Consider the following 14,135-nt stretch of genomic DNA (forward strand, 5'->3'; position numbering starts at 1 on the left):
GTACAGAAAAGGAAACTGCATGAATAATTCCCCCAGTTTTTCAATTAATCCAGCACCCAGTTTATAGCCACGTCAAAGAAAATAATAGATCTGCCTCACTCTATATTCAGGCCCATAAATACATCCTAAATACATCCTGCATGTGCCCTGCACAGTGTGCTCTGGATATGTAAAGGACTGATATGATATTTCATTCCACCACTCTGTCTCTCATTTTGTCCTGTTGGGTTTCGTCCCTTTGTTTCCCCCCTCCTCCATCTCCTCCTTCTCCTTCTTTCAATTATTTTTTTATTTACCTCAGTGGCCTTTGCTGGTGCATTATAAATCGCAGTAATGAATTCCCCACACAGGCTCGGCCACACTGCTGTCACAGTGCTACACCAGGGTGCGTGGGCTCTTATTATTGTCTCGTTAGCTTCACCTCCAGTCCATTGGAAACGGTGTGGGTTCAGCAGCTAGCCAGCCACAGCCCCAGATGGGTAAGGAAGGCAGTTTAAGGGCCCTGATGGATGCCATTGTTTTCATGTCACCATGTAAGGGAAAGGTCGTTTATTGCCGCTTGCCTCGACCGGCCCAGAAGCTGTCAGCTGGGTTTTACTGGCCAATTAGTTTGCCCTTAGAGGAGAACTAGAGGTATAGAGGAAAAGTGTGGGATCAGGCTGTGATCATTTGTTGTGTTTGTGGGTGGGGGGATGTGCATGCATGCACACCGAGCAGGTGTACTGTAAAGCAAAAATAAATGCACTTTTTGAGTGCTACCCAATGTATCATCTCTGCACTCTCTGCAGAAGATGCTTATCTCTGCATTCCCATCAGTGATATCTCATTATAGTTTTCACTGAGATGAAACAATGCCTTATCTCTATCCTTGAACAAATACAAATACATTACACACTAGAGCTGGAAATAGATTTGAACTCTTCTTGATACCTCTTCTTGCTTTGTTTCTTTCAGTTTCCTCGATCCCCTGTCACTTTTTCACTTCAAACTAAGAGATGAGGACAGATTTGGATGTCAGGAACCACATGCCAAGTGACCGCTATATTTAGATTCTCCTTTTAAAAGTTTTGAAGGACAAAAACATGAGAATAGGTCCAAGTCTCATCAACATCATCAAGTTTTCTCATCTGTGAAGGAGTGCCAAAAAGTATCTTCTTCAAATCTAAGCAGATGAAGACACTATGCTTTGAGTGTATGCAAATATGAGATATTTATAATTCTCTTTTCTGTCTCTCTCTCTCTCTCTCATCTTGTTTGTTTGTCTCTTCTTCCTCATGGCTGTGTGTTTCTTTGTAGAGCTAGTTTTGGGGCCTGTGCAGACTTTCCGCAGCACAAGTTGGATGTGCACTTCGACCCAGCCACGATGACAATGAAAGGCCTGTCCAGCAGCCGTAGTCACCACCATGCGGTGACCTGCGACCCCTCTTACGACTCCATGACCTTGGGGCGCTCGGACCGTCGGTCCTACTTCCTCAACCATGGGGAGGCTCATCCTGCTGACCACCCCTGCTACACCCAACGACCCAACTCCTTCCAGTCTGAATGCAGTGCCTACCCTGACCTGGCCAGCTGCACCTTCCCTCGCAGACATTACAGCTCTCACCATGAGCTAAAGGAGGAGTGTGGCGCTTTGGTGCCTTATACTGGACCAACAGGGAGCAGTAAGGGAACTGGAGGAGGTGGTGGAAACAACAACCGCATCCCTTCTAATCTACTAGAGCAGTTTGAGCGCCAGGCACCAGTGCAGCGCGAAGGCTACCACACACTGCAGTATAAGCGTACTGCAGTAGAACACCAACGCAGTGACAGTCCAGGTCGTATCCGACATCTCGTTCACTCTGTCCAGAAGCTTTTCACCAAGTCCCATTCCCTGGAGGGGCCCTCAGGGTCCGGTGGAGGAGGAAGTGGGAGGATGAACGGCAGCAAATCCAGTCCTGACGACCCACCCTCCTCTTCTGGCACCCTGAAGCACAGTAAGCGCAGTAAGAGCAAAGACCGCTCCAAGTCGGAGCCTAAGATGCGCACTGCCATCTCAGGCTACTGGAGCTCAGATGACACGCTTGACCGGGAGATGTGCCTCCACCACCATCACCACGGGGGCAGCAGCGGAGGCCTGCCATCGGGGGTTATGACCATGGGGCGCCACCCGGAGAAATCCCAGTCGCAGTACTTCATGGAGTCCTATAACACCATCAGCGCACACTCTCTCAAGACGTCACGCAGCAACAACGATGTGAAGTGCTCGACATGCTCCGGGGGGAACAGTGGAGGAATGCCACTAGTGGGCGCCCTGGATAGCCAAGTTCAGCTGAAGAAGAGCTTGTGGTCTTCCACTCTGACGGTGAGCAGAGCAAGAGAGGTCTACCAGAAGGCCTCCGTCAACCTAGATAAAGCTCTAGTGAAAGCCGAGCAGGGACGCACCTGCCACTTCCTACAGGTAGGAGGGTTACAATGGCCCCACCTCTCGCATGTCATGCTTCATGATTCATGCATCCTGCGAGGCCAGGTGCTCCTCCATGCTTCCATTCCTGCATGTATCTGTGTTTCTGTGTGTCCCCTTAAAGAGGCTGACGGTGGGAAGCAGTGGACCCATCCTTTCATTCCCTGTGTCTCAAATAATTATTTGTCTCTCATCTTGACATTGTCATCATAAAACATTTAGCAAAATCATCCCTTGTCAGCTGCTCCTCTGTGTGTGTGTGTGCGTGCGTGCGTGCGTGCGTATGTGCGTGCGTGCGTGCGTGCGTGCGTGCGTGCGTGCGTGCGTGCGTGCGTGCGTGCTGTAGAAAAAAGGACCAAAAGAGATTAGGTAAGGGCAACACAGGCATGAATGGGGGAAAGTAACAGTAACAAAGTAAAAGTAGAGTACCAGAAAGAAAGCGTGAAGGAGCATAAAAGACAGAGAGAAAGTTCTGCATGGCCTTGCATTTTAACGGCCTGGAAAATGGAGCAGGCAGATCAAGGAAGGATGTTGTAGCTGCAATACGCCAACATTTCTCCCAGCCTAAAAGAGCCATCGCTTTTTTCCTGAAAGGGAGACTGAAAGGCAAAAACAGGCTTTCAGGGAGAGCAGCCTGACAAGTTAGTCTGCAGACGTCTTTTGAATCATTAAAACAAGACAATAGAATCCTGTATTCCTGTATTTGATGGCCACACAAAGGCCTTAATGTACACACACACGCAACACTTTAATTAATGCGGAAGCCTTTTCAGCTTAACATGCTGCTCTGTATTGTGAGGGTACTGGGATTAAATCATCTGTTGACAAGTATTTTTTTATGATTTTTTTCCTCAATAACACTATGTTCTTTTCACGTTCGTCACAGTCCCAGTCTTTCCCAAGGTGTTATTTAACACAGTCTGTAGTTGCCCCTGACATCAAAGTCAGCTTGGTTTCCTAGTTACGCACCAGTCTGTTGAATGATTCTCGCTCTGTATCTCATTTCTTTCACTTCAGAGCTGGTGCCCTCACAGCCACTCACATTGGGACTGCAGTGGTTCGGCTGAACAAAACCCCCTTTGTTTTCCCTCTCTCTCCGTGTCCGCTGTCTTTGACTCTCTCTCTCCTTTAGATTAGAGATGGGAGATGGCTTTGCCTCCTTTTTTTTTTTTTACCTTCATTAGTGTATGAAAAGTCAGGAGAGCAGACAGAGGCCAGGGTGCTGCAACGTTTTGTCAAAACATTTAATTCCCTGCTTTTGAAATTCTGCATGCATCACAGGGTAGACAAAAGAAGGCCTCCAGCACTCACAAGCTTATGGTATGATCAAGCCGTACCATGCATTTATACAGTTACTACTGAATCTTTTAAGGCATGAAGTGCACTGTACGATATAGGTATTAATATCAGGCTGGAGTAGAAATGTTGCAGCTTTGCTTTTATTCATGTAAGCATCTGAATGAGCTCTCATGTCTGGAGGTGTTCGCTCCCTCTTTACCTTATCTAACCTCATCCCTACAGGTGCCTCAGGACGACTGGAGCGGTTTCTCTCCGCTGGGAAAGGATGATGAGATACCGTGCCGGCGGATGCGCAGTGGCAGCTACATCAAGGCTATGGCCGAAGAAGATAGTGGGGACTCGGACTGCAGCCCCAAACCCTCGCCCAAGGTCCAGGCGCGACGAGCCAGCTACCTGAAGGCCACACAGCCGTCCCTCACAGAGATGACCACACTCAAGTAAGTGAAACAATGAGTTTCATTGCGGATTATTGTCTTAAATATTTTTGGGATTCATCAGAAATCACAATTTGCCAGAGCCAAAGGGAATGACTTCAAATCCAATAGACCAAAATACAAAATCATATGATATAAATCACCACATACTAATTTTAGAAGCTCAAATTAGTTACTTTGCTGTTTTTTTTTATACTGACTAATTATTTATCTTTACAAACATCATCTACCTAATCACTTAATTGTCTGATCGTTCCATTTGTGTTCATGTGTGGTGTAACTGTACGCCTACCTCAGCCTGTATATTATGTTTGAGTCTGTACACAGTACATGCTCCTGAACATTATGTTCACTGTGGTTCTACTCTGCCGTTTTACTGAATCAGATGGAAGAGATAAAGGAAATGAAAGGAGAAGGGAAAAGTCGACAAACAGAAGGAGAGGAAGGCAGTCAGTGACTCTAGCGTCTGCCTAGCAGCAGTCGGGCTTCTGTGCAACTCCCTGACTGTGGCCACAGCTTAATTACCTATTCTGTGGCTACAACTCAGACACACACTACGTTCTTCATAGCTGGTCTCTATATCTCTACAAAGACACAAACACATTGAACAGACTGAGCCTTGATTGAAAATACGAGATGCCTGTTCATGTACTGAATTCACTTCAAAAATGAATTCCATGTTCTCAAGAAATGCATTGTGGGCTGAGAACATGCATGTATTTCTTTTGAAAGATCTGAGGTTAAAAGCCTAGCTTCATCATCTCATGAAGTTGTTTCTTGTTGCGTAAGGCATTCTCTGTTCAGCTGCATATTTTTGACAGCATGAGCTCATCAAATATTCAGCAATTTTAGAGTTCATCAGGAAGATTTCTGTCTTAGTCTTGAAAAACATCAAGCTGACAGCATTTTCTAACTTTAAGTCCACATCATTTAACTCAAGCTAACACAAGGAGCTCAATGTTAATGATTTCATATCCCTTTCTAAGGAAAAGACTATTCAATCTCAGAATTCTAATTTGGGAGAAAGAAGACTGTAACCCATAAGATATGAATTAGAAATTTTGGTTTCGTACAACTTGGGTTTTTCCTCTGTTAATATTACTCTATGTTGGGTTTCTACTAGACCATGTTAACATGCTTTTATTGTTAGAAGACAATTTTTTTTTTTATACTGTGTGTCGGAATATATTATTATTCACCTTCTGTCCGTTTTAGCGCCTGTGTCTCTAAACCTCCCCCCCCGATTAAAGTCTGCTCTGATTGGTCAGCGATTCTTCTGCATCTGTGCCATTGGCGTCTCTGCACCATCATTACAGCTGGGGAATGACTTTTACAGTATTTATATAGCACCTTCACTTGCTTTACAATAAAAAGACATGGAAATCTAACTTTTAACAATACAGGACCTTTAACTCGTACCCAATGACAATATTTTCCGTCGTACTTCCTTGAAACACTGAAAGAATTGGGGACTCAAGTGTTGTGTTGTATCACAGGGCTGTGACTGATTAGCTGTGTAATATACAGAGATGAGAAGAACACTACTGGGTACTCAGTCATTGTTACTGGTTGCACAAACACAAGCACACAAACACAACCTTATGTAAGTGCAAGTGGCGCAGCTTGGGGCCCACTAATGACTTGAATTTGGCCCAGGGAATGCCATCATCATCTGATGGAACCCAGTGGCACAAACCAAGCTGCAGTGCTGCACATTGGAGATAGAGAATGAGGAGGGAGCAGCTGACATCTTGTTTTCACACTGTGCTTTTGGGAGCTGGCACAAGTCTGTGTTACACTCCACAATGATTCAGTAATCAGCTTTGTTGTTCCATATGTTTCAGAGCCCATTCTGTGACCGCTGTGTCCTTGATGAGTGAAGAAATGCTCCTGAGAAGTTGTGCTATTTGTTTACTCTCACCCCAGTCCTAACCTTCCTCCATATTAAAACACACAGCGCACAGATAAAGCATGCATTTAAATGGTAGGGATTATTCCTGGCAGACAAACAAGCTCAGGAGAAAATGACATCCTTTCGTCTCTCCCTCCCGTCTTCTTTCTCTTTGCTGCAAATTCATTTATTCTTGGCCTAGATTTGATCATGTTTATATTTTTATGTCTCAGCGAGAACAGACATTCTGAATAATGGGTTGCAGTAATCACAGCTCTGTCTTTCTGTCCTTCCATCCTTCCAACCACAGTCATCACTCTGAGGACTTTTATTCAGACACTAACTAATAGCAGAGGGAAAGAGGAGAATGTCAAAGGAAATGGAGGATAGGGAATTTGGACAGGGCCAACTTCTCAAATGAGGGAGCAGGAGGAACCGACTGACAAGGTGAAGCAACTAAGGAGACAAAGTGAGATGATGGGGAATAAGTCAGAGGAGAAAAAAAATAATATCCAAGATAACATGAAAACTTGATAATGCAGTGGAAATCATCAGCCCTGATTCCTGATTGGCAGAGTGGAACACGTGTTCATAAATGTCACTTGTTCCATAGAGACACCCTGTTATAGACCCCCCACCACCCCCTTAGGTGGTACTGATTACGTCCTAGGTCTGCCATTCAAGTCGCCAGAAAAAACATCATTGGTTCTGCAGATAATCAGCCCCAATGGGAAATCAAGAGGAGATCCGGATGGAGATAACGGTGTGGGTAGATTTTTCCTTGCCTTGAACCTCTGTGCTTCATGCGCAGTCACAGACTGATATGGATGATTCATACCAATCTCTGAGGTTTGAGATGTGCAATTTGATTTTTTTTTTTTCTTGGGTTGAATGATCTAACTTCTAAAGTTGTTTCAATACCAGACAACAATGATATAATACTAGTAAAGAAACTGATACTCTATACCTCTTTTCATGAAAAAATGGGGGAAAAAGTCAGAGACACACAGATTAAGATGATGTTTTTTCCTTTTTGTTTCTTTATTAATTAGTTATTAACCTTATTATTACTTATTAATTGTTTTTCTACCCTCTATGTCTACACATTTTTATGTCATTATTAGCTTTTAGTATCAGGTTATTTTTTCTCTGATGTCACTTCACTTATAAACATAGGACCAGTTGATGTTGATGTCATCTGTGCAGCCATGGGTTAATAATTGGATTCATTTGGACAACCTTAGTACCTGCTCATTTCTCAAATGACCCATAAGAGTCCCAGCAAAAAAAATTGTACATTTTGCGGAACACTGCCTTAAATATTAATTAAAAGCACAGTGTTACTACGGACCACTTCAATGGGAAACCTCAGATTAAAAAACAATGAACTGTGTTGATAAAAACGAACTGGCAAGCGTGAGTAACCGCTGAATGCTTTGATACAGTTGCTGCTCCATATTGAAAAGCCTGGAGGATGTTTTGGCGAGATGGAGATGTATTTTAAAATTAGTAACTATTCTTCCAAAATCATCACCTCTGTTCCAATCTCAATAGCTCATCTCTCCTTCCATTACTGTGTCTCTCTCCACTGTTCTCTTCATTCTTCCATCCAAGAATGAGTAATCTTGTTTGCTTTGCTGTTGTAACACTCTATTTTAAGAGGAAATGCATAATTAAATCAGACCTGACCTGGAGGCAGAGAGTCATAGAGTGTGTGTGTGTGTGTGTGTGTGTGTGTGTGTGTGTGTGTGTGTGTGTGTGTGTGTGTGTGTGTGTGTGTGTGTGTGTGTGTGTGTGTGTGTGTGTGTGTGTGTGTGTGTGTGTGTGTGTGTGTGTGTGTGTGTGTGTGTGTGTGTGTGTGTGTGTGTGTGTGTGTGTGTGTGTGTGTGTGTGTGTGTTCTAATCTGAGTCTATAATAATTTCTCTCTGTGCAGTTTGTTTTCTGGAAGTTGGTTGGTTTAGTAGGCCATGATGAGGAAAGCGAGTCAGCTTTTTAGGTTTTATCTCCCCTGATTAATGAATTGTTTAGCTAGCTCCAGCTGCTACATAACCACACACATTTTCACACACGCATACACATAGGCGTGATGCATGCTGGGCGATCAGATTGGAGGCAGGTGAGAGCTAATGAGACACCTATTCACCTCGGAGGTGGGGATGGGTTTGTGCATGCGTGGGTTACTTCATGTTGATTGCTTGTCTTTAATGTCATTGGATTAGGTATACCTCACAGACACACACACACACACAGTTTCTCTTCCCTCTTCTTACGCATGGGAGTATTCTCACTGTTAAGTGTTTTAGAACATGCTTACAAGGTGCTTCAATGACAGACTACCTAAGCTACTGCCAGTGTTTCTCAATTCTACTGCGCTTGTTGATTAGATAAGGGTGTCTCCTGAAGCAATTGTGGATTGATCCGTATCTTAGGGTTCATACACACTGCCAAGTACTTTGCAAATACCCTCTCTCCACTCTTTTCATCACTTTATCTCTCCATCTGTTTCCCCTGCTCCTTTTCCACCTCTATCTTGCTTTGTTTGTTTGTTTTTTTCTCTGCTTTGACTTTCTCTTGTTCCTCCTCCTCTCTCTCCTTCCCTCTCTTGTGGCAGGATTTCCACAGAGCACTCGCCCAAGCTTCAGATCCGGAGTCACAGCTACCTGCGGGCGGTGAGTGAAGTTTCCATCAATAGAAGTCTGGACAGCTTGGACCCGGCAGGGCTGCTGGCCTCGCCTAAATTTCGCTCGCGAAACGAGAGCTACATGAGAGCCATGAGCACCATCAGCCAGGTTAGTGGCACCCAGGGGCCCGTGCCTCTCTGCCATCAGCCCTTACACCCCCTGTACCTCCACTGCTATGTCCAATAAGGTCGTGCAGGGGGGGAGGAAATCCCACTCATAGCCGTCCTAAGGCCTGAATTAACAATCAGGTCACCATCCGGCAAAGTATGAACAGTACGAAAACCCCCAGTCTCCCAATTAGTGTATACGTCTGTGTACTGTTTTCTGGAGCTCAGATGATTACAGGCGTATTCAGATCGGCTAATTAAACAGGAGGGCATGCAGAAACCCCCACCACCACCACTAAACCTCCTCCTTTCCCCGAAAATGCTCCTTCTGCCTCGGCATACTTTGTGATGCAAAATGACAGGCTAAAAATGTTCTCTTCAATTTGGCATCTGCTATGTAAGAGATGAAAAATAGGAATTAACATGCAGCCATACGAATGTTATTACTAATTGTGATTTGAATTGCTTCCAAATGATGATGGGCATTTGCCTTGATTTCATAGTTATTGGAAAATATTATAAATATTAAGAATTGGCCAGGAAACACTCAACAGTGGAGGTCTGTTATTCTCATGGATGCTGCAAAATAAGACGTTAGTCATTTTGGATTTTGAGCACAGCGTCATACTTATTTGGAGTGACAGGGGAGCTTAGTCTACCTTTTCGCCTGGGGTTACAGGGATACGTATTCCCTTTCCAAAGCCCAGGGGCAACACTTTGCCTCGTCGGCTGAATGATGGACCCTTGAGACGTCCCTTCAAGTGCTGGCATGGAGCAGACCCAGAGGAGAGTGACACAATGGACCTGGCATCTACAAAAATGCCACTGAATAAAAGAGGTGCTGGTAGGCTCTCTATCTCACTCACCCACTCTCATGTTTGTATATACACATAGAGTGTGAACTGACACAGAACAGAGGCTTGACATCAGCAGACTGAATCGAGGTCCACAGACCTTTCTGACTCCAAGCTCTACCGTATATACTCACACTTGTCTGACTAAACACTCTCTTTACAAACACTCAAACCAAACGCTTAAGTCCAAGGCCACATCCCATTCCTATGTTTCGCTCTGTGTTTAACTGAACAAGGGCGACTTGAAGGAATGGAATGGAGCTTCATTCCCTCACAAAACCCAATTTTTAACACACCCTCATCTCACAAGTCTGTCCCAAGAAGTCGTTTTTTTTGTGTTTTTGCCATAGACCCTGTTTTGAACCCAAACTGCACTCACTGCTGACGTAGATGTAGTAGATTTCCTTGAGTCACAGCTCAACTCCCTGTAGTCCTAGCTTTGACACTTTCTAATTCTCACCTTTAATAACAACACTTGTAGTATTTCACTGTGCTGTACGGCCCTTTGAAGTCGTAGCCTACAGTGATTCCTCCCCCTCTGCACTCCTTGGACTCTTTTATTTTTCTAGAATATATTCCTTTTCTGAGTATGTATATGGCTTAAAGCTTCATGAGGCAGTGTGGATGTAAAAGTTTGACCAATCTGACCTAGCATAGTGAGCCATCGTGATGTGACGTGCTCAGTCTGAATCCAGTATGCAGTCTGTGATGCTTAACCAAAGAAGCCCACCAAATTGCACTGTCTGAGATCACTGTTCACTGCAAATTCGTAATCTGATTGCTTTTTCTTTGTGGTTTTGAACCAAAATAACTTTTTGCCACTAAGAGGTTTATCTGGCTCTTGTTTAAAAGACCAATCATACATTTGTTATTCCTCTGTGAGCAGAGAAGTATAAAAAACAAACCACAGAATGTTTTTTTTTGGGTAAATACGGTGAATCAGCCAGCCTCAAATTATGGGAACACTGGAACACTGTCTTCTTTTGGAGCATCCAATTTGTGATTTAAGTGTGTTTGTACATAAAAAATGTGCCTACTGAAGCTTTAATCAGTGAAATAGCTCTGTAAGATTTTAATCTTACAGCAGATAGATGCTTCCCTGTATAATATATTGTCCTTTCTCCTTTGTTTTGCACTATGCCGGGCTGCACCTGTGCATTTTTATATTCTTCCCTCTGTGTGTGTTTAATCGTCTGGGCGTTTGCGTACACATACTGTATGTCTGCGTGTGTACCTTCTTTCACAGGTGAGCGAGGTGGAGGTGAACGGGCAGATTGAGGCAGTGTGTGAGTCAGTGTTCAGTGAAATGGAGTCGCAGGCGGTGGATGCCCTGGACCTGCCTATGCCCGGCTGCTTCCGCATGCGGAGCCATAGCTACGTGCGTGCCATAGAGAAAGGCTGCTCGCAGGAAGAGGAGGAGGGAGGCGTCACGGTGGGCATCAGGAGGACAAACTCACCCCCGCGCACCACCACCACCGTCAGAACCATCCAGAGCAGCACAGGTTGGTGGGAACACACACTCAGCACACACAGACTCATGGACTCATGAACATGTGTGAACATTCATAATTCATAGCTCATTTTAAATTGATACATTTGCATAAAAGGTATTTATTATAGATGTTGCTGTGAGTCTTAAGATATGCTGCATGTGTATAGTGTCAACAGCAACAAAAATAAATTATTTCTGCAGTTAGCGCAGAGAAAGATGTATCCCTATATAAACATTGAACTTTTGATCCAGGGCCAGTCAATTTAAATGATTTCATTTCTAATTGTCTTCTGTTACAAAACTTGCATTTGCACTGAGTGTTTTTCACAAAGAAAAGAGTTGTCTTGGTTAGCTGACCAGGGAGTAGTTTCACTTTGCAAACGCAGACCCAAACCGCCTGCATTATTATCCATCTGACCCAGTTTTCTTCTCAGAAACAATTTGATGAATGCAGACTGTTTTTCCCACATAAGAGCTTATTCGAGCTATAAAGCTCACTGGATCTTTTTTTAGCCCTCTTGTGAGCCTCATGGTCTGGAGCGCTTGGCTTTCCAGCATTACTCCATGCAGTATTGATGCTGAGTGGTGCTGGCACCCAGCACTGGGTGCTTCTATGTTTCCCTCTGCAAAGCCAAACGTCATTCCCTTGCACAGTGAACGTTGAGTCATCATTGCCTGACGCACACTGACTCTCTCCTCCATTCCTTTTTTTAATTATGACAATTAAAAGACAGCATTTCCCCAAACCTGGCCGACAAGGTTACAGTCGGCTAATCGAACACATTTACGACAAACTGGGAGAAAGGCTAAACTCGTTCAATCAGTTCAAGGGGCTTAAAATGAATTCTAGGCAAACATTTATTTAATGCTGTTTAAGACTTGCTGCAATTGACTTCTGCGTAGACTATAATTTATTTCTCTAATTAATGAAATTCAAAGTATGAAGTTACACCCCAGTATTTTTATCATTTCACATGTATTGACAATTCAGGGTAACAACACAATTAAGGGCAATAGAGGATTCAGTTGATTGTTCTATTGCGTGGTGGTAGTTATTGATCTATAAAAGGAGACGGATAAGATCAAGAGAGGGACATTGGGAGCTCTTTCCCCTGAAGAAGGAAGAGATAATGAAGACCATCTATCAGGTGAGGTGTTGTAGGGACTAAACTCTGGTTTTCAAGCCAGACAGCTGCTCTGCAGTGCTACATAACCACTGCTGCTACCCGTGATTCCGAAAGCCTCTCTTTCTGTTACTCCCAGCTGCCTAATGTCTCTCATGCTATGTAAATGAAGTTGTCTTGATCTGTAATGATTTGCTGATAGTTCAAAAATAACACCTTTAAACTAAGTAGAGGTGTCTCTGTGTTCATGTGTGTGTGTTATATAGTGCACATGTCTGCAGCAGTAGCTTCACAGCTGTTGGCAATTTACTGAACATCCATTTTTGGCACCTGAGTTTGTCATATGATGAATGGACACCATAGAGAGGAGTTATTATTGCTGTGAGGTCACCTATAATGCAACATTGTGCTGCTGCTTCCAATTGAGAGCAATCCTCTGTCTGGCTTGCACGCTCTATGATTGGCTGTTGACTTCTGGTGACCCTTAACCTTCAATTGCCGCCGACCTTATTGTGTCTCGGCATCAGCTGCAACTGAGGTTGGAACGTGACAGGGAGAGTGGGTTCGAGTGATATATTATGAGGCGATGTGGTGAGCAGTTCACCGCGGTCGGTAGTGAAGTTTGGGGATTGCCTCAGATTACTGTCATAGTGGTACTACTGCACAATTCATCACCTCCTTAGATCTTCACCACTGAGTCGTCAGTCACTGTAATTAATTAGCCACCTCTCCTTTTTCTCCTCCTGGGGAAAGGCTGTGAATGAAGAGGAGAAGAAGAGAGGGAAATTGTAAGGAGAGATCTCAGTTGTACGGCATTTTGCTTCTTTCTTAACAAGTGCACTACCGCCACGTTCATGTCATGTGGGAGAACGCAATTACCATTTTCTGACTTATACACGGTGCTCACGCAGGGATCGCAGGTGTTCTCGGACCTGTTAATTAACACCACTAAACATTCATTTACACTTGTGGAAAATCTATCTTCTTTTGAAGATAGATTTTCTTTTGAGGGGTTTCAAAGATTAAGCTAATTATTTTATTATTATACTTATAGTATTATGTATGTATTTGCCTGTAATATAAAGATTTTGCATGTTTAAAGGTGAGAAGCAGCACATAATATACGACTGACAGTGAGTGTAATATATGGACATAAAAGTGATGTTACCCTCATAAATGAATGCAAACTATAACTAACCTATATGTGTATGATTTATTAATTATTTATGGATTGCAGACGTGGAACCAGTGTTTAAAGGTTTCTTGTGTAAGGAAGAAGTATATGTTTTGCATATGCATATAATAAACATTTAATTATGCAAACAAAAAAAAAACAGAGAGAAAAATAGTGCTTTTTCTGTAATTCCCTTACTAAACACATTGGATGTTTAATTGTGTGGTGGTGTTGAACAGATATTTGGATTGTGAGTGCAGCTCCCCCGTTGTCATAGGATTTTTTGCACAAGTAAGTTTGTCTATATTTGACTGAGCAACAAATATTGCAGCAGTGTCTGAAAAAGCACATGAAAGTTTTTTACCTTGAAGGTAATTAAATTCTACAAAGGTGCAGTAATAGTCAAAAGAACTGACTGGCAGCCGCTGAAATAGAATGCTTTATCTAATCCTCAATATTTATTACACACATTTGAAACTTTCTCTTTCTTTGCTCGGACAAATATAAACTAGGCTACACAACTGATTGTACGGTGACTTCCTGCCAACAGTCACAGCTTTTTTCTGTTGTTCCACAATGCTGGAGAAGCATGCAGACACTCACATAAACACACACACACACAAGCAAACACATACACA

General features: G+C 43.4%; 1 protein-coding gene across 2 annotated transcripts in view; it reads left to right on the forward strand.

Moving 5' to 3' along the window:
* Positions 1 to 1,363: 1,363 nt before the first annotated feature.
* The window catches only part of dlgap1b (discs, large homolog-associated protein 1b), a gene marked incomplete at its 5' end in the record, with an annotated part of 40,878 nt that continues 28,106 nt past the window's right edge, over positions 1,364 to 14,135 (forward strand). Inside the window, 4 exons of one of the 2 annotated variants that reach the window (XM_083936143.1) lie at positions 1,364 to 2,437; positions 3,962 to 4,176; positions 8,677 to 8,854; positions 10,954 to 11,209. In XM_083936143.1, the coding sequence (XP_083792269.1) occupies positions 1,364 to 2,437; positions 3,962 to 4,176; positions 8,677 to 8,854; positions 10,954 to 11,209 (1,723 nt within the window). The remainder of the gene's footprint in view (positions 2,438 to 3,961; positions 4,177 to 8,676; positions 8,855 to 10,953; positions 11,210 to 14,135) is intronic. The other variant, XM_083936144.1, reaches the window with a different exon arrangement.

Source organism: Echiichthys vipera, assembly GCF_963691815.1.
Source record: "Echiichthys vipera genome assembly, chromosome: 21".
NCBI classification, from domain to species: Eukaryota; Metazoa; Chordata; class Actinopteri; order Perciformes; family Trachinidae; genus Echiichthys; species Echiichthys vipera.